At 48.8% G+C, this 25,181-nt stretch overlaps 1 protein-coding gene across 1 annotated transcript in view; it reads right to left on the bottom strand.

Annotated features, from left to right (window-relative positions):
* abcb6b (ATP-binding cassette, sub-family B (MDR/TAP), member 6b) overlaps nucleotides 1-25,181 on the bottom strand; it is an 80,573-nt gene that overhangs the window by 18,766 nt on the left and 36,626 nt on the right. The window contains exon 16 of the mRNA XM_042320113.1: nucleotides 21,786-21,854. Within this exon, the coding sequence (XP_042176047.1) occupies nucleotides 21,786-21,854 (69 nt within the window). The remainder of the gene's footprint in view (nucleotides 1-21,785; nucleotides 21,855-25,181) is intronic.

The raw sequence follows: 25,181 nt of genomic DNA on the forward strand, positions 1-25,181 counted from the left end.
GAGGGAACAATGGAGACGATGTTGGAGGACAATGGAGACAATGTTGGAGGACGATGTTAGAGGGGACAATGGTGACGATGTTGGAGGGGACAATGGTGACGATGTTGGAGGACAATGGAGATGATTTTGGAGGGGACAATGGAGACGATGTTGGAGGACAATGGTGATGATGCTGGAGGGACAATGGAGACGATGCTTGGAGGGGACAAAGGAGACGATGTTGGAGGGATAATGGTGACGATGTTGGAGGTGACGATGTTGGAGGGGACAATGGAGACGATGTTGGTGGGGACAATGGTGACGATGTTGGAGGACAATGGTGATGATGTTGGTAGGAACAATGGAGACGATGTTGAAGGACAATGGAGACGATGTTGGAGGGAACAATGGAGACGATGTTGGAGGTGACGATGTTGGAGGACAATGGTGACGATGTTGGAGGACAATGGTGACGATGTTGGAGGACAATGAAGACGATGTTGGAGGGGACAATGGAGACGATGTTGAGGGACAATGGAGACGATGTTGGAGGGAACAATGGAGACGATGTTGGAGGTGAAGATGTTGGAGGGGACAATGGTGACGATGTTGAGCCCACAATGGTGACGATGTTGGAGGGACAATGGAGACGATGTTGGAGGACAATGGTGACGATGTTGGAGGGGACAATGGAGACGATGTTGGAGGACAATGGTGACGATGTTGGAGGACAATGGTGACGATGTTGGAGGGAACAATGGAGACGATGTTGGAGGAACAATGGAGACGATGTTGGAGGGAACAATGGAGACGATGTTGGAGGGAACAATGGAGACGATGTTGGAGGGGACAATGGTGACAATGTTGGAGGGGACAATGGTGACAATGTTGGAGGGGACAATGGAGACGATGTTGGAGGGAACAATGGAGACGATGTTGGAGGGAACAATGGAGACGATGTTGGAGGGAACAATGGAGACGATGTTGGAGGGGACAATGGTGACGATGTTGGAGGAACAATGGAGACGATGTTGGAGGGAACAATGGAGACGATGTTGGAGGACGATGTTGGAGGGGACAATGGAGACGATGTTGGAGGACAATGGTGACAATGTTGGAGGGGACAATGGAGACGATGTTGGAGGGACAATGGAGATGATGCTGGAGGACCCATGTTGGAGGACAATGGAGACGATGTTGGAGGGACAATGGTGACGATGTTGGAGGACAATGGTGACGATGTTGGAGGGGACAATGGTGACGATGTTGGAGGAACAATGGAGACGATGTTGGAGGGGACAATGGTGACAATGTTGGAGGACAATGGTGACAATGTTGGAGGGGACAATGGAGACGATGTTGGAGGAACAATGGAGACGATGTTGAGGGGACAATGGTGACGATGTTGGAGGGAACAATGGAGACGATGTTGGAGGGACAATGGAGACGATGTTGGAGGACAATGGTGACAATGTTGGAGGGGACAATGGTGACAATGTTGGAGGGGACAATGGAGACGATGTTGGAGGAACAATGGAGACGATGTTGGAGGAACAATGGAGACGATGTTGGAGGTGACGATTTTGGAGGGACAATGGTGACGATGTTGGAGGGACAATGGTGACGATGTTGGAGGGACAATGGAGACGATGTTGGAGGGGACAATGGTGATGATGTTGGAGGAACAATGGAGACGATGTTGGAGGGGACAATGGAGACAATGTTGGAGGTGACGATGTTGGAGGGGACAATGGTGACGATGTTGGAGGGGACAATGGTGACAATGTTGGAGGGGACAATGGAGACGATGTTGGAGGACAATGGAGACGATGTTGGAGGGGACAATGGAGACGATGTTGAAGGGACAATGGAGACAATGTTGGAGGGAACAATGGAGACGATGTTGGAGGGGACGATTTGGAGGGACATTGGTGACGATGTTGGAGGGGACAATGGTGACGATGTTGGAGGGGACAATGGAGACGATGTGGAGGGGACAATGGTGATGATGTTGGAGGAACAATGGAGACGATGTTGGAGAGGGAGACAATGTTGGAGGTGACGATGTTGGAGGGGACAATGACTGACGATGTTGGAGGGACAATGGTGACAATGTTGGAGGGGACAATGGAGACGATGTTGGAGGGACAATGGAGACGATGTTGGAGGGGACGATGTTGGAGGACAATGGAGATGATGTTGAGGGGACAATGGTGACGATGTTGGAGGGGACAATGGTGACGATGTTGGAGGGGACAATGGTGACGATGTTGGAGGAACAATGGAGACGATGTTGGAGGGACAATGGTGACAATGTTGGAGGGGACAATGGTGACAATGTTGGAGGGACAATGGAGACGATGTTGAGGAACAATGGAGACGATGTTGGAGGAACAATGGAGACGATGTTGGAGGGAACAATGGAGACGATGTTGGAGGGAACAATGGTGACGATGTTGGAGGAACAATGGAGACGATGTTGGAGGGAACAATGGAGACGATGTTGGAGGACGATGTTGGAGGGACAATGGAGACAATGTTGGAGGGGACAATGGTGACAATGTTGGAGGGGACAATGGAGACGATGTTGAGGACAATGGAGACGATGTTGAGGACGATGTTGGAGGGGACAATGGAGACGATGTTGGAGGACAATGGTGACGATGTTGGAGGGGACAATGGTGACGATGTTGGAGGGGACAATGGTGACGATGTTGGAGGGAAACAATAGAGACGATGTTGGAGGGGACAATGGTGACAATGTTGGAGGGGACAATGGTGACAATGTTGGAGGGGACAATGGAGACGATGTTGGAGGGAACAATGGAGACGATGTTGGAGGGAACAATGGAGACGATGTTGGAGGAACAATGGAGACGATGTTGGAGGACAATGGTGACGATGTTGGAGGGAACAATGGAGACGATGTTGGAGGGAACAATGGAGACGATGTTGGAGGACAATGGTGACAATGTTGGAGGGGACAATGGTGACAATGTTGGAGGGGACAATGGAGACGATGTTGGAGGGAACAATGGAGACGATGTTGGAGGGAACAATGGAGACGATGTTGGAGGTGACGATGTTGGAGGGAACAACGGTGACGATGTTGGAGGGGACAATGGAGATGATGTTGGAGGTGACGATGTTGGAGGGGACAATGGTGACAATGTTGGAGGGGACAATGGAGACGATGTTGGAGGGGACAATGTTGAGGGGACAATGGTGACGATGTTGGAGGTGACGATGTTGGAGGGGACAATGGTGACGATGTTGGAGGAACAATGGAGACGATGTTGGTGGGGACAATGGTGACGATGTTGGAGGACAATGTTGAGGGGACAATGATGATGATGTTGGAGGGGACAATGGAGACGATGTTGGAGGACAATGGTGACGATGTTGGAGGGAACAATGGAGACGATGTTGGAGGGACAATGGAGACGATGTTGAAGGGGACAATGGAGACGATGTTGGAGGGAACAATGGAGACGATGTTGGAGGTGACGATTTTGGAGGGACAATGGTGACGATGTTGGGGACAATGGTGACGATGTTGGAGGGACAATGGAGACGATGTTGGAGGACAATGGTGATGATGTTGGAGGAACAATGGAGACGATGTTGGAGGACAATGGAGACAATGTTGGAGGACGATGTTGGAGGGGACAATGGTGACGATGTTGGAGGACAATGGTGACAATGTTGGAGGGGACAATGGAGACGATGTTGAGGGGACAATGGAGACGATGTTGGAGGACGATGTTGGAGGAACAATGGAGACGATGTTGGAGGACAATGGTGATGATGTTGGAGGGAACAATGGAGACGATGTTGGAGGGGACAATGGTGACGATGTTGGAGGAACAATGGAGACGATGTTGGAGGGGACAATGGTGACAATGTTGGAGGGGACAATGGTGACAATGTTGGAGGGACAATGGAGATGATGTTGGAGGAACAATGGAGACGATGTTGGAGGGAACAATGGAGACGATGTTGGAGGTGACGATGTTGGAGGAACAACGGTGACGATGTTGGAGGGGACAATGGAGACGATGTTGGAGGTGACGATGTTGGAGGACGATGCTGGAGGACAACGGACGATGTTGGAGGGGACAATGGAGACGATGTTGGAGGGGACAATGGAGACGATGTTGGAGGGAACAATGGAGACGATGTGGAGGGGACAATGGAGACAATGTTGGAGGGGACGATGTTAGAGGGGACAATGGTGACGATGTTGGAGGGAACAATGGAGACAATGTTGGAGGGGACAATGGAGACGATGTTGAAGGGGACAATGGAGACGATGTTGGAGGGAACAATGGAGACGATGTTGGAGGTGACGATGTTGGAGGGGACAACGGTGACGATGTTGGAGGGAACAATGGAGACGATGTTGGTGGGGACAATGGTGACGATGTTGGAGGGGACGATGTTGGAGGGGACAATGATGATGATGTTGGAGGGGACAATGGAGACGATGTTGGAGGGGACAATGGTGACGATGTTGGAGGGAACAATGGAGACGATGTTGGAGGGGACAATGGAGACGATGTTGAAGGGGACAATGGAGACGATGTTGGAGGGAACAATGGAGACGATGTTGGAGGGGACAATGGTGACGATGTTGGAGGGAACAATGGAGACGATGTTGAGGACAATGGAGACAATGTTGGAGGGGACGATGTTGAGGGGACAATGGTGACGATGTTGGAGGAACAATGGAGACAATGTTGAGGACAATGGAGACGATGTTGAAGGACAATGGAGACGATGTTGGAGGGAACAATGGAGACGATGTTGAGGACGATTTTGGGGAGACAATGGTGACGATGTTGGAGGGGACAATGGTGACGATGTTGGAGGGGACAATGGTGACGATGTTGGAGGGACAATGGTGACGATGTTGGAGGGGACAATGAAGACGATGTTGGAGGGGACAATGGTGACGATGTTGGAGGTGACGATGTTGGAGGGAACAATGGAGACGATGTTGGTGGGGACAATGGTGACGATGTTGGAGGACGATGTTGGAGGGGACAATGGAGACGATGTTGGAGGGGACAATGGTGATGATGTTGGAGGGAACAATGGAGACGATGTTGGAGGGACAATGGAGACAATGTTGGAGGTGACGATGTTGGAGGACAATGGTGACGATGTTGGAGGACAATGGTGACAATGTTGGAGGACAATGGAGACGATGTTGGAGGGACAATGGAGACGATGTTGGAGGGATGATGTTGGAGGAACAATGGAGACGATGTTGGAGGGACAATGGTGATGATGTTGGAGGAACAATGGAGACGATGTTGGAGGACAATGGAGACAATGTTGGAGGTGACGATGCTGGAGGGGACAATGGTGACGATGTTGGAGGGGACAATGGTGACAATGTTGGAGGGACAATGGAGACGATGTTGGAGGGGACAATGGAGACGATGTTGGAGGACGATGTTGGAGGGGACAATGGAGACGATGTTGGAGGGGACAATGGTGACGATGTTGGAGGGGACAATGGTGACGATGTTGGAGGGAACAATGGAGACGATGTTGAGGGGAAAATGGTGACAATGTTGGAGGGGACAATGGTGACAATGTTGGAGGGGACAATGGAGACGATGTTGGAGGGAACAATGGAGACGATGTTGGAGGGAACAATGGAGGCGATGTTGGAGGTGACGATGTTGGAGGAACAACGGTGACGATGTTGGAGGGGACAATGGAGACGATGTTGGAGGTGACGATGTTGGAGGTGACGATGTTGGAGGGGACAACGGTGACGATGTTGGAGGGAACAATGGAGACGATGTTGGTGGGGACAATGGTGACGATGTTGGAGGACCCATGCTGAGGACGATGGAGACGATGTTGAGGGGACAATGGTGACGATGTTGGAGGGACAATGGTGACAATGTTGGAGGGGACAATGGAGACGATGTTGGAGGGGACAATGGAGACGATGTTGGAGGGACGATGTTGGAGGGGACAATGGAGACGATGTTGGAGGGAACAATGGAGACGATGTTGGAGGAACAATGGAGACGATGTTGGTGGGGACAATGGTGACGATGTTGGAGGGGACGATGCTGGAGGGGACGATGGAGACGATGTTGGAGGACAATGGTGACGATGTTGGAGGGACAATGGTGACAATGTTGGAGGGGACAATGGAGACGATGTTGGAGGGGACAATGGAGACGATGTTGGAGGGGACCCATGTTGGAGGACAATGGAGACGATGTTGGAGGACAATGGTGACGATGTTGGAGGGACAATGGTGACGATGTTGGAGGGGACAATGGTGACGATGTTGGAGGAACAATGGAGACGATGTTGGAGGGACAATGGTGACAATGTTGGAGGACAATGGTGACAATGTTGGAGGGGACAATGGAGACGATGTTGAGGGAACAATGGAGACGATGTTGGAGGGAAAAATGGAGACGATGTTGGAGGTGACGATGTTGGAGGGAACAACGGTGACGATGTTGGAGGGGACAATGGAGACGATGTTGGAGGTGACGATGTTGGAGGTGACGATGTTGGAGGGGACAACGGTGACGATGTTGGAGGGGACAATGGAGACGATGTTGGAGGGGACAATGGTGACGATGTTGGAGGGAACAATGGAGACGATGTTGGAGGGGACAATGGAGACAATGTTGGAGGGGACGATGTTAGAGGGGACAATGGTGACGATGTTGGAGGAACAATGGAGACGATGTTGGAGGGGACAATGGAGACGATGTTGAAGGGGACAATGGAGACGATGTTGGAGGAACAATGGAGACGATGTTGGTGGGGACAATGGTGACGATGTTGGAGGACGATGTTGGAGGGGACGATGGAGACGATGTTGGAGGACAATAGTGACGATGTTGGAGGGGACAATGGTGACAATGTTGGAGGGGACAATGGAGACGATGTTGGAGGGGGACAATGGAGACGATGTTGGAGGTGACGATGTTGGAGGGACAATGGTGACGATGTTGGAGGGACAATGGTGACAATGTTGGAGGACAATGGAGACGATGTTGGAGGGGACAATGGAGACGATGTTGGAGGATGATGTTGGAGGGAACAATGGAGACGATGTTGGAGGGGACAATGGTGATGATGTTGGAGGAACAATGGAGACGATGTTGGAGGACAATGGAGACAATGTTGGAGGTGACGATGTTGGAGGGACAATGGTGACGATGTTGGAGGACAATGGTGACAATGTTGGAGGACAATGGAGACGATGTTGGAGGGACAATGGAGACGATGTTGGAGGACGATGTTGGAGGGGACAATGGAGACGATGTTGAGGGGACAATGGTGACGATGTTGGAGGACAATGGTGACGATGTTGGAGGGAACAATGGAGACGATGTTGGAGGAAAATGGTGACAATGTTGGAGGGGACAATGGTGACAATGTTGGAGGGGACAATGGAGACGATGTTGGAGGAACAATGGAGACGATGTTGGAGGGAACAATGGAGGCGATGTTGGAGGTGACGATGTTGGAGGGAACAACGGTGACGATGTTGGAGGGGACAATGGAGACGATGTTGGAGGTGACGATGTTGGAGGTGACGATGTTGGAGGGGACAACGGTGACGATGTTGGAGGAACAATGGAGACGATGTTGGTGGGGACAATGGTGACGATGTTGGAGGACGATGTTGGAGGGGACGATGGAGACGATGTTGGAGGGGACAATGGTGACGATGTTGGAGGGGACAATGGTGACAATGTTGGAGGGACAATGGAGACGATGTTGGAGGGACAATGGAGACGATGTTGGAGGGGACGATGTTGGAGGGACAATGGAGACGATGTTGGAGGGAACAATGGAGACGATGTTGGAGGAACAATGGAGACGATGTTGGTGGGGACAATGGTGACGATGTTGGAGGGGACGATGTTGGAGGGACGATGGAGACGATGTTGGAGGGACAATGGTGACGATGTTGGAGGGACAATGGTGACAATGTTGGAGGGACAATGGAGACGATGTTGAGGGGACAATGGAGACGATGTTGGAGGACGATGCTGGAGGGGACAATGGAGACGATGTTGGAGGGGACAATGGTGACGATGTTGAGGGACAATGGTGACGATGTTGGAGGGGACAATGGTGACGATGTTGGAGGAACAATGGAGACGATGTTGAGGGACAATGGTGACAATGTTGGAGGACAATGGTGACAATGTTGGAGGGGACAATGGAGACGATGTTGGAGGAACAATGGAGACGATGTTGGAGGGAAAAATGGAGACGATGTTGGAGGTGACGATGTTGGAGGGAACAACGGTGACGATGTTGGAGGGACAATGGAGACGATGTTGGAGGTGACGATGTTGGAGGTGACGATGTTGGAGGGGACAACGGTGACGATGTTGGAGGGACAATGGAGACGATGTTGGAGGGGACAATGGTGACGATGTTGGAGGGAACAATGGAGACGATGTTGGAGGGACAATGGAGACAATGTTGGAGGGACGATGTTAGAGGACAATGGTGACGATGTTGGAGGGAACAATGGAGACGATGTTGGAGGACAATGGAGACGATGTTGAAGGGGACAATGGAGACGATGTTGGAGGGAACAATGGAGACGATGTTGGTGGGGACAATGGTGACGATGTTGGAGGGGACGATGTTGGAGGGGACGATGGAGACGATGTTGGAGGGGACAATAGTGACGATGTTGGAGGGGACAATGGTGACAATGTTGGAGGGGACAATGGAGACGATGTTGGAGGGGACAATGGAGACGATGTTGGAGGGGACGATGTTGGAGGGGACAAAGGAGACGATGTTGGAGGGGACAATGGTGATGATGTTGGAGGGAACAATGGAGACGATGTTGGAGGGGACAATGGAGACAATGTTGGAGGTGACAATGGAGACAATGTTGGAGGTGACGATGTTGGAGGGGACAACGGTGACGATGTTGGAGGACAATGGTGACAATGTTGGAGGGGACAATGGAGACGATGTTGGAGGACAATGGAGACGATGTTGGAGGACGATGTTGGAGGAACAATGGAGACGATGTTGGAGGGGACAATGGTGATGATGTTGGAGGGAACAATGGAGACGATGTTGGAGGACAATGGAGACAATGTTGGAGGTGACGATGTTGGAGGGGACAATGGTGACGATGTTGGAGGGGACAATGGTGACAATGTTTGAGGGGACAATGGAGACGATGTTGGAGGGACAATGGAGACGATGTTGGAGGGGACGATGTTGGAGGGTCAATGGAGACGATGTTGGAGGGGACAATGGTGACGATGTTGGAGGGGACAATGGTGACGATGTTGGAGGGGACAATGGTGACGATGTTGGAGGGAACAATGGAGACGATGTTGGAGGGGACAATGGTGACAATGTTGGAGGGGACAATGGTGACAATGTTGGAGGGGACAATGGAGACGATGTTGGAGGGAACAATGGAGACGATGTTGGAGGGAACAATGGAGACGATGTTGGAGGTGACGATGTTGGAGGGAACAACGGTGACGATGTTGGAGGGGACAATGGAGACGATGTTGGAGGTGACGATGTTGGAGGTGACGATGTTGGAGGGGACAACGGTGACGATGTTGGAGGGAACAATGGAGACGATGTTGGTGGGGACAATGGTGACGATGTTGGAGGGGACGATGTTGGAGGGGACGATGGAGACGATGTTGGAGGGGACAATGGTGACGATGTTGGAGGGGACAATGGTGACAATGTTGGAGGGGACAATGGTGACAATGTTGGAGGGGACAATGGAGACGATGTTGGAGGACAATGGAGACGATGTTGAGGACGATGCTGGAGGACAAATGGAGACGATGTTGGAGGGACAATGGTGACGATGTTGGAGGGGACAATGGAGACGATGTTGGAGGTGACGATGTTGGAGGTGACGATGTTGGAGGGGACAACGGTGACGATGTTGGAGGGGACAATGGAGACGATGTTGGAGGGGACAATGGTGACGATGTTGGAGGGAACAATGGAGACGATGTTGGAGGGGACAATGGAGACGATGTTGAAGGGGACAATGGAGACGATGTTGGAGGGAACAATGGAGACGATGTTGGAGGTGACGATTTTGGAGGGGACAATGGTGACGATGTTGGAGGGGACAATGGTGACGATGTTGGAGGACAATGGTGACGATGTTGGAGGGGACAATGAAGACGATGTTGGAGGGGACAATGGTGACGATGTTGGAGGTGACGATGTTGGAGGGAACAATGGAGACGATGTTGGTGGGGACAATGGTGACGATGTTGGAGGGACGATGTTGAGGGGACAATGGAGACGATGTTGGAGGGGACAATGGTGATGAGGTTGAGGGAACAATGGAGACGATGTTGGAGGGACAATGGAGACAATGTTGGAGGTGACGATGTTGGAGGACAATGGTGACGATGTTGGAGGACAATGGTGACAATGTTGGAGGGACAATGGAGACGATGTTGGAGGGACAATGGAGACGATGTTGGAGGATGATGTTGGAGGGAACAATGGAGACGATGTTGGAGGACAATGGTGATGATGTTGGAGGGAACAATGGAGACGATGTTGAGGGACAATGGAGACAATGTTGGAGGTGACGATGTTGGAGGACAATGGTGACGATGTTGGAGGGGACAATGGTGACAATGTTGGAGGGACAATGGAGACGATGTTGGAGGACAATGGAGACGATGTTGGAGGACGATGCTGGAGGACAATGGAGACGATGTTGGAGGGCACAATGGTGACGATGTTGGAGGACAATGGTGACGATGTTGGAGGGGACAATGGTGACGATGTTGGAGGGAACAATGGTGACAATGTTGGAGGGGACAATGGTGACAATGTTGGAGGGGACAATGGAGACGATGTTGGAGGGAACAATGGAGACGATGTTGGAGGGAAAAATGGAGACGATGTTGGAGGTGACGATGTTGGAGGGAACAACGGTGACGATGTTGGAGGGGACAATGGAGACGATGTTGGAGGTGACGATGTTGGAGGTGACGATGTTGGAGGGGACAACGGTGACGATGTTGGAGGAACAATGGAGACGATGTTGGTGGGGACAATGGTGACGATGTTGGAGGGCACGATGTTGAGGACAATGGAGACGATGTTGGAGGGGACAATGGTGATGATGTTGGAGGGAACAATGGAGACGATGTTGGAGGGACAATGGAGACAATGTTGGAGGTGACGATGTTGGAGGACAATGGTGACGATGTTGGAGGGACAATGGTGACAATGTTGGAGGATAATGGAGACGATGCTTGGAGGACAATGGAGACGATGTTGGAGGACGATGTTGGAGGGAACAATGGAGACGATGTTGGAGGGGACAATGGTGATGATGTTGGAGGGGACAATGGTGACAATGTTGGAGGGGACAATGGTGACAATGTTGGAGGGGACAATGGAGACGATGTTGGGGGAACAATGGAGACGATGTTGGAGGAACAATGGAGACGATGTTGGAGGTGACGATGTTGGAGGGAACAACGGTGACGATGTTGGAGGGACAATGGAGACAATGTTGAGGGACAATGGAGACAATGTTGAGGGGACAATGTTGAGGGACAATGGTGACGATGTTGGAGGTGACGATGTTGGAGGACAACGGTGACGCATGTTGGAGGGAACAATGGAGACGATGTTGGTGGGGACAATGGTGACGATGTTGGAGGGGACCCATGTTGAGGGGACAATGATGACGATGTTGGAGGGGACAATGGAGACGATGTTGGAGGGACGATGGAGACGATGTTGAAGGGGACAATGGAGACGATGTTGGAGGGAACAATGGAGACGATGTTGAGGGGACGATGTTGGAGGGGACAATGATGACGATGTTGGAGGGACAATGGAGACGATGTTGGAGGACAATGGTGACGATGTTGGAGGACAATGGTGACGATGTTGGAGGGACAATGGAGACAATGTTGAGGACGATGGAGACGATGTTGAAGGGGACAATGGAGACGATGTTGGAGGGAACAATGGAGACGATGTTGGAGGTGACGATTTGGAGGGACAATGGTGACGATGTTGGAGGGGACAATGGTGACGATGTTGGAGGGGACAATGGTGACGATGTTGGAGGGGACAATGGTGACGATGTTGGAGGGGACAATGAAGACGATGTTGGAGGGGACAATGTTGGAGGGACAACGGTGACGATGTTGGAGGGAACAATGGAGACGATGTTGGTGGGGACAATGGTGACGATGTTGGAGGGACGATGGAGACGATGCTGGAGGGGACAATGGAGACGATGCTGGAGGGACAATGGAGACGATGTTGGAGGACAATGAAGACGATGTTGGAGGACAATGGTGACGATGTTGGAGGGGACAATGCTGGAGGGACAATGGTACCGATGTTGAGGACAATGGTGCCGATGTTGGAGGACAATGGTGACGATGTTGGAGGGACAATGGAGACGATGTTGAGGGGGACAATGGAGACGATGTTGGAGGGGACAATGGAGACGATGTTGGAGGGGACAATGGAGACGATGTTGGAAGGGACGATGTTGAGGGGACAATGGTGACGATGTTGGAGGTGACGATGTTGGAGGGGACAACAGTGACGATGTTGGAGGGAACAATGGAGATGATGTTGGTGGGGACAATGGTGACGATGTTGGAGGGGACGATGTTGAGGGGACCATGATGACGATGTTGGAGGGGACAATGGAGACGATGTTGGAGGGAACAATGGAGACGATGTTGAGGGACAATGGAGATGATGTTGAAGGGGACAATGGAGACGATGTTGGAGGGAACAATGGAGACGATGTTGGAGGTGACGATGTTGGAGGGGACAATGGTGACGATGTTGGAGGGACAATGGAGACGATGTTGGAGGGGACAACGGTGACGATGTTGGAGGGAACAATGGAGACGATGTTGGTGGGGACAATGGTGACGATGTTGGAGGACGATGTTGGAGGGACAATGGTGACGATGTTGGAGGGACAATGGAGACGATTTTGGAGGGGACAATGGAGACGATGTTAGAGGGGACAATGGTGATGATGTTGGAGGAACAATGGAGACGATGTTGGAGGGGACAATGGAGACGATGTTGGAGGGGACAATGGTGACGATGTTGGAGGGGACAATGGAGACGATGTTGGAGGGACAATGGAGACGATGTTGAAGGGACAATGGAGACGATGTTGGAGGGAACAATGGAGACGATGTTGGAGGGACGATGTTGGAGGGACAATGGTGACGATGTTGGAGGGGACAATGGTGACGATGTTGGAGGACAATGTGTGAGGGGACAATGGTGACGATGTTGGAGGGAACAATGGAGACGATGTTGGAGGGGACAATGGAGACGATGTTGGAGGGAACAATGGAGACGATGTTGGAGGGGACAATGGAGACGATGTTGGAGGGAACAATGGAGACGATGTTGGAGGGAACAATGGAGACGATGTTGGAGGGAACAATGGAGACGATGTTGGAGGGGACAACGGAGACGATGTTGGAGGGAACAATGGAGACGATGTTGGAGGAACAATGGAGACGATGTTGGAGGGGACAATGGTGACAATGTTGATGAGGGGGACAATGGTGACGATGTTGGAGGGGACAATGGAGACGATGTTGGAGGACAATGGAGACGATGTTGGAGGGACAATGGAGACGATGTTGGAGGGGACAATGGAGACGATTGCTGAGGGGACAACGGAGACGATGTTGGAGGGGATAATGGAGACGATTTTGGAGGTGACGATGTTGGAGGTGACGATGTTGGAGGGGACAATGGAGACGATGTTGGTGGGGACAATGGTGACGATGTTGGAGGGGACAATGGAGACGATGTTGGAGGGGACAATGGTGATGATGTTGGAGGGAACAATGGAGACGATGTTGAAGGGGACAATGGAGACGATGTTGGAGGGAACAATGGAGACGATGTTGGAGGTGACGATGTTGGAGGGGACAATGGTGACGATGTTGGAGGGGACAATGGTGACGATGTTGGAGGGGACAATGAAGACGATGTTGGAGGGGACAATGGAGACGATGTTGGAGGGGACAATGGTGACGATGTTGGAGGGAACAATGGAGACAATGTTGGAGGGGACGATGTTAGAGGGGACAATGGTGACGATGTTGAAGGGGACAATGGAGACGATGTTGGAGGGAACAATGGAGACGATGTTGGAGGTGACGATGTTGGAGGGGACAATGGTGACGATGTTGGAGGGGACAATGGTGACGATGTTGGAGGGGACAATGGTGACGATGTTGGAGGGGCCAATGAAGACGATGTTGGAGGGGACAATGGTGACGATGTTGGAGGTGACAATGTTGGAGGGGATAACGGTGACGATGTTGGAGGGAACAATGGAGACGATGTTGGTGGGGACAATGGTAACGATGTTGGAGGGGACGATGTTGGAGGGGACAATGGAGACGATGTTGGAGGGGACAATGGAGACGATGTTGGAGGGGACAATGAAGACGATGTTGGAGGGGACAATGTTGGAGGGGACAATGGTGCCGATGTTGGAGGGGACAATGGTGACGATGTTGGAGGGGACAATGGAGATGATTTTGGAGGGGACAATGGAGACGATGTTGGAGGGGACAATGGTGACGATGTTGGAGGGGACAATGGAGACGATGTTGGAGGTGACGATGTTGTAGGGGACAATGGTGACGATGTTGGAGGTGACGATGTTGGAGGGGACAATGGAGACAATGGTGCCGATGTTGGTGGGGACAATGGTGACGATGTTGGAGGGGACAATGGAGACGATGTTGGAGGGGACAATGGTGACGATGTTGGAGGGGACAATGGAGACGATGTTGGAGGGGACAATGGAGACGATGTTGGAGGTGACAATGTTGTAGGGGACAATGGTGACGATGTTGGAGGTGACGATGTTGGAGGGGACAATGGAGACGATGTTGGTGGGGACAATGGTGACGATGTTGGAGGGGACAATGGAGACGATGTTGGAGGGGACAATGGTGATGATGTTGGAGGGGAACAATGGAGACGATGTTGGAGGGGACAATGGAGACGATGTTGGAGGTGACAATGGTGACGATGTTGGAGGGGACAATGGAGACGATGTTGGAGGGGACAATGGAGACGATGTTGAAGGGGACAATGGAGACGATGTTGGAGGGAACAATGGAGACGATGTTGGAGGGGACGATGTTGGAGGGGACAATGGTGACGATGTTGGAGGGGACAATGAAGACGATGTTGGAGGGGACAATGGTGACGATGTTGGAGGTGACGATGTTGGAGGGGACAACGGTGACGATGTTGGAGGGAACAATGGAGACGATGTTGGTGGGGACAATGGTGACGATGTTGGAGGGGACGATGTTGGAGGGGACAATGGAGACGATGTTGGAGGGGACAATGGAGACGATGTTGGAGGGGACAATGGAGACGATGTTGGAGGGGACAATGAAGACGATGTTGGAGGGGACAATGGAGATGATTTTGGAGGTGACAATGTTGGAGGTGACGATGTTGGAGGGGACAATGAAGACGATGTTGGAGGGGACAATGGAGATGATTTTGGAGGTGACGATGTTGGAGGTGACGATGTTGGAGGGGACAATGGAGACGATGTTGGTGGGGACAATGGTGACGATGTTGGAGGGGACAATGGAGACGATGTTGGAGGGGACAATGGAGATGATGTTGGAGGGAACAATAGAGACGATGTTGGAGGGGACAATGGAGATGATGTTGGAGGGGACAATGGAGACGATGTTGGAGGGGACAATGGAGACGATGTTGGAGGGGACAATGGAACGATGTTGGAGGTGACGATGTTGGAGGGGACAATGGAGACGATGTTGGAGGGGACAATGGTGACGATGTTGGAGGGGACAATGGAGACGATGTTGGAGGACAAATGAGACGATGTTGGAGGGGACAATGGAGACGATTTTGGAGGTGACAATGTTGGAGGAGACGATGTTGGAGGGGACAATGGAGACGATGTTGGTGGGGACAATGGTGACGATGTTGGAGGGGACAATGGAGACGATGTTGGAGGGGACAATGGTGATGATGTTGGAGGGAACAATGGAGACGATGTTGGAGGGGACAATGGAGACGATGTTGGAGGGGACAATGGTGACGATGTTGGAGGGGACAATGGAGACGATGTTGGAGGGAACAATGGAGACGATGTTGGAGGGGACAATGCAGAAGATGTTGGAGGGGACGATGTTGGAGGGGACAATGGAGACGATGTTGGAGGGGACAATGGAGACGATGTTGGAGGGGACAATGGAGACGATGTTGGAGGGACGATGTTGGAGGGGACAATGGTGACGATGTTGGAGGGGACAATGGTGACGATGTTGGAGGGGACAATGGTGACGATGTTGGAGGGGACAATGAAGACGATGTTGGAGGGGACAATGGTGACGATGTTGGAGGTGACGATGTTGGAGGGGACAACGGTGACGATGTTGGAGGGAACAATGGAGACGATGTTGGTGGGGACAATGGTGACGATGTTGGAGGGGACGATGTTGGAGGGGACAATGGAGACGATGTTGGAGGGGACAATGGAGATGATGTTGGAGGGGACAATGGAGACGATGTTGGAGGGGACAATGAAGACGATGTTGGAGGGGACAATGGTGATGATGTTGGAGGGGACAATGTTGGAGGGGACAATGGTGCCGATGTTGGAGGGGACAATGGTGACGATGTTGGAGGGGACAATGGAGATGATTTTGGAGGGGACAATGGAGACGATGTTGGAGGGGACAATGGTGATGATGTTGGAGGGGACAATGGAGACGATGTTGGAGGGGACAAAGGAGACGATGTTGGAGGGGATAATGGAGACGATTTTGGAGGTGACGATGTTGGAGGTGACGATGTTGGAGGGGACAATGGAGACGATGTTGGTGGGGACAATGGTGACGATGTTGGAGGGGACAATGGAGACGATGTTGGAGGGGACATTGGTGATGATGTTGGAGGAAAACAATGGAGACGATGTTGGAGGGGACAATGGAGACGATGTTGGAGGGGACAATGGTGACGATGTTGGAGGGGACAATGGAGACGATGTTGGAGGGAACAATGGAGACGATGTTGGAGGACAATGCAGAAGATGTTGGAGGGGACGATGTTGGAGGGAACAATGGTGACGATGTTGGAGGGGACAATGGTGACGATGTTGGAGGGGACAATGGAGACGATGTTGGAGGACGATGTTGGAGGGGACAATGCAGACGATGTTGGAGGTGACGATGTTGGAGGAACAATGGAGACGATGTTGGAGGGACAATGGAGACGATGTTGGAGGGGACAATGGTGACGATGTTGGAGGGGACAATGGAGACGATGTTGGAGGTGACGATGTTGGAGGGAACAATGGTGACGATGTTGGAGGGAACAATGGAGACGATGTTGGAGGGAGGGACCAGGATGACGATGTTGGAGGGGACAATGGTGACGATGTTGGAGGGGACAATGGAGACGATGTTGGAGGGGACGATGTTGGAGGGGACAATGGTGACGATGTTGGAGGGAACAATGGAGACGATGTTGGAGGGGACAATGCAGAAGATGTTGGAGGGGACGATGTTGGAGGGGACAATGGTGACGATGTTGGAGGGGACAATGGTGACGATGTTGGAGGGGACAATGGAGACGATGTTGGAGGTGACGATGTTGGAGGGAACAATGGTGTTGAACACTGAGCTGTTGTCAATGAATATCATTCCCACATAGGTGTCCCTCTTATACAGGTGGGTGAGGGAAGTGTAGAGTGCAAATGAGATTACATTGTCTATGGATCTGTTGGGGCGCTATGCAAACTGGAGTGGTTCTAGGGCGTCTGGTTGATGTGTGCCATTACCAGCCTTTCAAATCACGTCATGATTACAGAAGTGAGTGATACAGGGCAGTAGTCATGAGTGATATGGGGTGGTAGTCATGAGTGATACGGGGTGGTAGTCATGGATACAGGGAGGTAGTCATGAGTGATATGGGGTGGTAGTCATGGATACAGTGCCTTGCGAAAGTATTCGGCCCCCTTGAACTTTGCGACCTTTTGCCACATTTCAGGCTTCAAACATAAAGATATAAAACTGTATTTTTTTGTGAAGAATCAACAACTGAAACAACAACTGAGAGACTGACATTTTTTCCCATTCCTCCTCCAGCTCGAGCTCAGTGAGGTTGGATGGAGAGCATTTGTGAACAGCAGTTTTCAGTTCTTTCCACAGATTCTCGATTGGATTCAGGTCTGGACTTTGACTTGGCCATTCTAACACCTGGATATGTTTATTTTTGAACCATTCCATTGTAGATTTTGCTTTATGTTTTGGATCATTGTCTTGTTGGAAGACAAATCTCCGTCCCAGTCTCAGGTCTTTTGCAGACTCCATCAGGTTTTCTTCCAGAATGGTCCTGTATTTGGCTCCATCCATCTTCCCATCAATTTTAACCATCTTCCCTGTCCCTGCTGAAGAAAAGCAGGCCCAAACCATGATGCTGTCACCACCATGTTTGACAGTGGGGATGGTGTGTTCAGGGTGATGAGGTGTGTTGCTTTTACGCCAAACATAACGTTTTGCATTGTTGCCAAAAAGTTCAATTTTGGTTTCATCTGACCAGAGCACCTTCTTCCACATGTTTGGTGTGTCTCCCAGGTGGCTTGTGGCAAACTTTAAACGACACTTTTTATGGATATCTTTAAGAAATGGCTTTCTTCTTGCCACTCTTCCATAAAGGCCAGATTTGTGCAATATACGACTGATTGTTGTCCTATGGACAGAATCTCCCACCTCAGCTGTAGATCTCTGCAGTTCATCCAGAGTGATCATGGGCCTCTTGGCTGCATCTCTGATCAGTCTTCTACTTGTATGAGCTGAAAGTTTAGAGGGACGGCCAGGTCTTGGTAGATTTGCAGTGGTCTGATACTCCTTCCATTTCAATATTATCGCTTGCACAGTGCTCCTTGGGATGTTTAAAGCTTGGGAAATCTTTTTGTATCCAAATCCGGCTTTAAACTTATTCACAACAGTATCTCGGACCTGCCTGGTGTGTTCCTTGTTCTTCATGATGCTCTCTGCGCTTTTAATGGACCTCTGAGACTATCACAGTGCAGGTGCATTTATACGGAGACTTGATTACACACAGGTGGATTGTATTTATCATCATTAGTCATTTAGGTCAACATTGGATCATTCAGGGATCCTCACTGAACTTCTGGAGAGAGTTTGCTGCACTGAAAGTAAAGGGGCTGAATAATTTTGCAAGCCCAATTTTTCAGTTTTTGATTTGTTAAAAAAGTTTGAAATATCCAATAAATGTCATTCCACTTCATGATTGTGTCCCACTTGTTGTTGATTCTTCACAAAAAAATACAGTTTTATATCTTTATGTTTGAAGCCTGAAATGTGGCAAAAGGTCGCAAAGTTCAAGGGGGCCGAATACTTTCACAAGGCACTGTACAGGGAGGTAGTCATGAGTAATACGGGGAGGTAGTCATGAGTGATATGGGGCGGTAGTCATGAGTGATACGGGGCGGTAGTCATGAGTGATACGGGGTGGTAGTCATGGATACAGGGAGGTAGTCATGAGTGACACAGGGTGGTAGTCATGGATACAGGGAGGTAGTCATGAGTGATACAGGGTGGTAGTCATGAGTGATACAGGGTGGTAGTCATGGATACAGGGTGGTAGTCATGAGTGATACAGGGTGGTAGTCATGGATACAGAGCGGTAGTCATGAGTGATACGGGGCGGTAGTCATGAGTGATACAGGGTGGTAGTCATGGATACAGGATGGTAGTCATGAGTGATATGGGGTGGTAGTCATGGATACAGGGAGGTAGTCATGAGTGATACGGGGAGGTAGTCTTGAGTGATACGGGGCGGTAGTCATGAGTGATACGGGAGGTATTCATGAGTGATACGGGGCGGTAGTCATGAGTGATACGGGGCGGTAGTCATGAGTGATACGGGGCGGTAGTCATGAGTGATACGGGGCAGTAGTCATGAGTGATACAGGGGGTAGTCATGAGTGATACGGGGCGGTAGTCATGAGTGATACAGGGGTGGTAGTCATGGATACAGGGAGGTAGTCATGAGTGATACGGGGCGGTAGTCATGAGTGATACGGGGTGGTAGTCATGAGTGATACGGGCGGTAGTCATGAGTGATACGGGGCGGTAGTCATGAGTTATACGGGGTGGTAGTCATGGATACAGGGAGGTAGTCATGAGTGATACGGGGCGGTAGTCATGAGTGATACGGGGTGGTAGTCATGAGTGATACAGGGTGGTAGTCATGGATACAGAACGGTAGTCATGAGTGATACGGGCGGTAGTCATGAGTGATACGGGGTGGTCGTCATGAGTGATACGGGCGGTAGTCATGAGTGATACGGGGTGGTAGTCATGGATACAGAACGGTAGTCATGAGTGATATGGGGCGGTAGTCATGAGTGATACGGGGCGGTAGTCATGGATACAGAACGGTAGTCATGAGTGATACGGGGCGGTAGTCATGAGTGATACGGGGTGGTAGTCATGAGTGATACGGGGCGGTAGACATGAGTGATACGGGGCGGTAGTCATGAGTGATATGGGGAGGTAGTCATGAGTGATACGGGGTGGTAGTCATGAGTGATACGGGGTGGTAGTCATGGATACAGGGAGGTAGTCATCAGTGATACAGAGCGGTAGTCATGAGTGTTACAGGGTGGTAGTCATGGATACAGAGCGGTAGTCATGAGTGATACGGGGTGGTAGTCATGAGTGATACGAGGTGGTAGTAATGAGTGATACAGGGTGGTAGTCATGGATACAGGGTGGTAGTCATGGATACGGGGCGGTAGAGTAATTGTTGAGCCTGCTAGCTTATGTTTTTATATGTTGTGTATCTTTCCTATATCCACTTCCAGTTCTGTCTGGTTTGTTTAAACACAAAGCTAGCGCCCATCTAGCTTAGATGCTCCTCCCTCTACCTGTCTTCGTTATTTTAACACCAAAGCATCATGGGAACTGTAATAATCTCAGTATTCTAACACCAAAGCATCATGGGAACTGTAGTAATCTCAGTATTCTAACAGCCAAGCATCATGGAAGCTGTAGTAATCTCAGTATTCTAACAGCCAAGCATCATGGGAACTGTAGTAATCTCAGTATTCTAACAGCCAAGCATCATGGAAGCTGTAGTAATCTCAGTATTCTAACAGCCAAGCATCATGGAAGCTGTAGTAATCTCAGTATTCTAACAGCCAAGCATCATGGGAACTGTAGTAATCTCAGTATTCTAACAGCCAAGCATCATGGGAACTGTAGTAATTGAATAATTTTGGGCAATTTGGATAACTAGGGCCACTAAAACCTTTCTCTGGAGTCGTGGAGACAAGCTGTGGAACGTTCCTTTAACTCTCTCTTTTCAAAGACACCTCTTAAAACAGTTTCTCACAGATTTGTTGAAAGCACAAGAACGAAATGCAACAATGAGATGGGAACAAGAGGTCAAGTTTGCTCAGCAAACGTGATATAAAAATGACTGTATAGTAAAAGCCTGTTTCTACCAGTAGAATAGAACCCAATGGAACAGTTTTGTGCTTTCAGTTGTCCAGCAAGGGAACAGCTCTCGGCATAATGGAAAATCACACCAGGACACTATTTCACAGGTAGTGGCACCCTCTACTACACTGAAGCTGGAGGTTAACTGCCTGACAGACTGGATCTTTTGCAAGTGTATAGCATCTTGTATAGGGTTTACTATCACTAAAGCCAGTTACTCACCTCCCTCTCTCGGCAATCTGGCCATCATGGACTACCAGGATCTGGTCTGAGCCAACGATGGTCGACAGTCTGAAACAAAACACAATAACATTCACTTCAGCAAGAATGCCTTGGTTAGAACCAGCATTGGTGTAGAATGGAACACTATAATAATGACTTGGTTAGAACCAGCATCGGTGTAGAATGGAACACTATAAGAATGACTTGGTTAGAACCAGCATCGGTGTAGAATGGAACCCTATAAGAATGACCTGGTTAGAACCAGCATCGGTGTAGAATGGAACCCTATAAGAATGACTTGCTGTTAGAACCAGCATCGGTGTAGAATGGAACACTATAAGAATGACTTGGTTAGAACCAGCATTGGTGTAGAATGGAACACTATAATAATGACTTGGTTAGAACCAGCATCGGTGTAGAATGGAACACTATAAGAATGACTTGGTTAGAACCAACTTAAACTGCTTTATTCTTAACGGTATTAGATGCTAGTGGTGCTATCATCTTAATGGTATTAGATGCTAGTGGTGCTATCATTTTATCATCTCAAATCAAATCAAATCAAATCAAATCAAATCAAATCAAATCAAATCAAATCAAAGTCATCTTAATGGTATTAGATGCTAGCGGTGCTTTCATCTTAATGGTATTAGATGCTAGTGGTGCTATCATCTTATCATCTTAATGGTATTAGATGCTAATGGTGCTATCATCTTAACGGTATTAGATGCTAGTGGTGCTATCATCTTATCATCTTAACGGTATTAGATGCTAGTGGTGCTATCATCTTAACGGTATTAGATGCTAGTGTTGCTATCATCTTAACGGTATTAGATGCTAGTGGTGCTATCATCTTATCATTTTAACGATATTAGATGCTAGTGGTGGTATCATCTTAACCGTATTAGATGCTAGTGGTTCTATCATCTTAATGGTTTTAGATGCTAGTGGTGCTATCATCTTATCATCTTAACGGTATTAGATGCTAGTGGTGCTATCATCTTATCATCTTAACGGTATTAGATGCGAGTGGTGCTATCATTTTAACGGTATTATATGCTAATGGTGCTATCATCTTATCATCTTAACGGTATTAGATGCTAGTGGTGCTCTCATCTTATCATCTTAATGGTATTAGATGCTAGTGGTGCTATAATCTTAACGGTATTAGATGCTAGTGGTGCTATCATCTTAATGGTTTTAGATGCTAGTGGTGCTATCATCTTATCATCTTAATGGTATTAGATGCTAGTGGTGCTTTCATCTTAATGGTATTAGATGCTAGTGGTGCTAAATTCTTAATGGTATTAGATGCTAGTGGTGCTATTATCTTAACGGTATTAGATGCTAGTGGTGCTATCATCTTAACGGTATTAGATGCTAGTGGTGCTATCATCTTATCATCTTAATGGTATTAGATGCTAGTTGTGCTATCATCTTAACGGTATTAGATGCTAGTGGTGCTATCATCTTATCATCTTAATGGTATTAGATGCTAGTGGTGCTATCATCTTAACGGTATTAGATGCTAGTGGTGCAATCATCTTATCATCTTAACGGTATTAGATGCTAGTGGTGCTTTCATCTTAATGGTATTAGATGCTAGTGGTGCTATCATCTTAACGTTATTAGATGCTAGTGGTGCTGTCATCTTATCATCTTAACGTTATTAGATGCTAGTGGTGCTATCATCTTATCATCTTAACGTTATTAGATGCTAGTGGTGCTATCATCTTATCATCTTAACGTTATTAGATGCTAGTGGTGCTATCATCTTATCATCTTAACGTTATTAGATGCTAGTGGTGCTATCATCTTATCATCTTAACGTTATTAGATGCTAGTGGTGCTATCATCTTATCATCTTAACGTTATTAGATGCTAGTGGTGCTATCATCTTATCATCTTAATGTTATTAGATGCTAGTGGTGCTATCATCTTATCATCTTAACGTTATTAGATGCTAGTGGTGCTATCATCTTATCATCTTAACGTTATTAGATGCTAGTGGTGCTATCATCTTAATGGTATTAGATGTTAGTGGTGCTTTCATCTTAATGGTATTAGATGCTAGTGGTGCTATCATCATAACGTTATTAGATGCTAGTGGTGCTATCATCTTATCATCTTAACGTTATTAGATGCTAGTGGTGCTATCATCTTATCATCTTAACGTTATTAGATGCTAGTGGTGCTATCATCTTATCATCTTAACGGTATTAGATGCTAGTGGTGCTATCATCTTAACGGTATTAGATGCTAGTGGTGCTATCATCTTATCATCTTAACGTTATTAGATGCTAGTGGTGCTATCATCTTATCATCTTAACGTTATTAGATGCTAGTGGTGCTATCATCTTATCATCTTAACGTTATTAGATGCTAGTGGTGCTATCATCTTATCATCTTAACGGTATTAGATGCTAGTGGTGCTATCATCTTAATGGTATTAGATGCTAGTGGTGCTATCATCTTATCATCTTAACGTTATTAGATGCTAGTGGTGCTATCATCTTATCATCTTAACGTTATTAGATGCTAGTGGTGCTATCATCTTATCATCTTAACGTTATTAGATGCTAGTGGTGCTATCATCTGTTGTTCAATATTTAATCTAGACCTTGATCAAAGGAAGGCTTATCCATGTTTCCACCTAGGTTGCGTCTGAAATGGCACTCTATTCCCTTTATAGGGCACTACATTTGACCAGGGCCCATAGGACAATATACTGCTCAACCAACAGCAGTAACTTTGTAACTTAAAAAATGTATATTTTGTACATTATGTTGCCGCTGCCGTCTCTTATGAATGTATATAATTTCTGGACATCAGAACTGCGATTGGACAACTGGACAAATCCTTTTTTTCCTTTAACGAGTCTGACGAGCCCGACGCGAATGATACAGTGCTCTCCCAGGAACAGGCCCAGATTCTGTGATTTGTGTGAAGAAAAAGGGGCCAGAGGGCGGGCTGCCTCCTGAGAATTCATAGGCGATCTAATAAACCCCACTTCCTTCCATTCTCCTAGCAAACGTGCAATCTTTGGAGAATAAAATCAATGACCTACGCAGAAGATTAAACTACCAACGGGACATTCAAAACTGTAATAGCTTATGCTTCACGGAGTCGTGGCTGAACGACGACATTATCAACATACAGCTGGCTGGTTATACGCTGTCCCGGCAGGATAGAACAGCGGTGTCTGGTAAGACAAGGGGCGGGGGTCTATATAGTTTTGTAAATAACAACTGGTGCACGATATCTAAGGAAGTCTGAAGCTATTGCTTGCCTGAGGTAGAGTATCTCATGATAAGCTGTAGACCACACTATCTACCTAGAGTTTTCATCTGTATTTTTCGTAGCTGTTTTACATACCACCACAGACTGAGGCTGACA

The sequence above is a fragment of the Oncorhynchus tshawytscha genome, linkage group LG03 (genome assembly GCF_018296145.1).
Source record: "Oncorhynchus tshawytscha isolate Ot180627B linkage group LG03, Otsh_v2.0, whole genome shotgun sequence".
NCBI classification, from domain to species: Eukaryota; Metazoa; Chordata; class Actinopteri; order Salmoniformes; family Salmonidae; genus Oncorhynchus; species Oncorhynchus tshawytscha.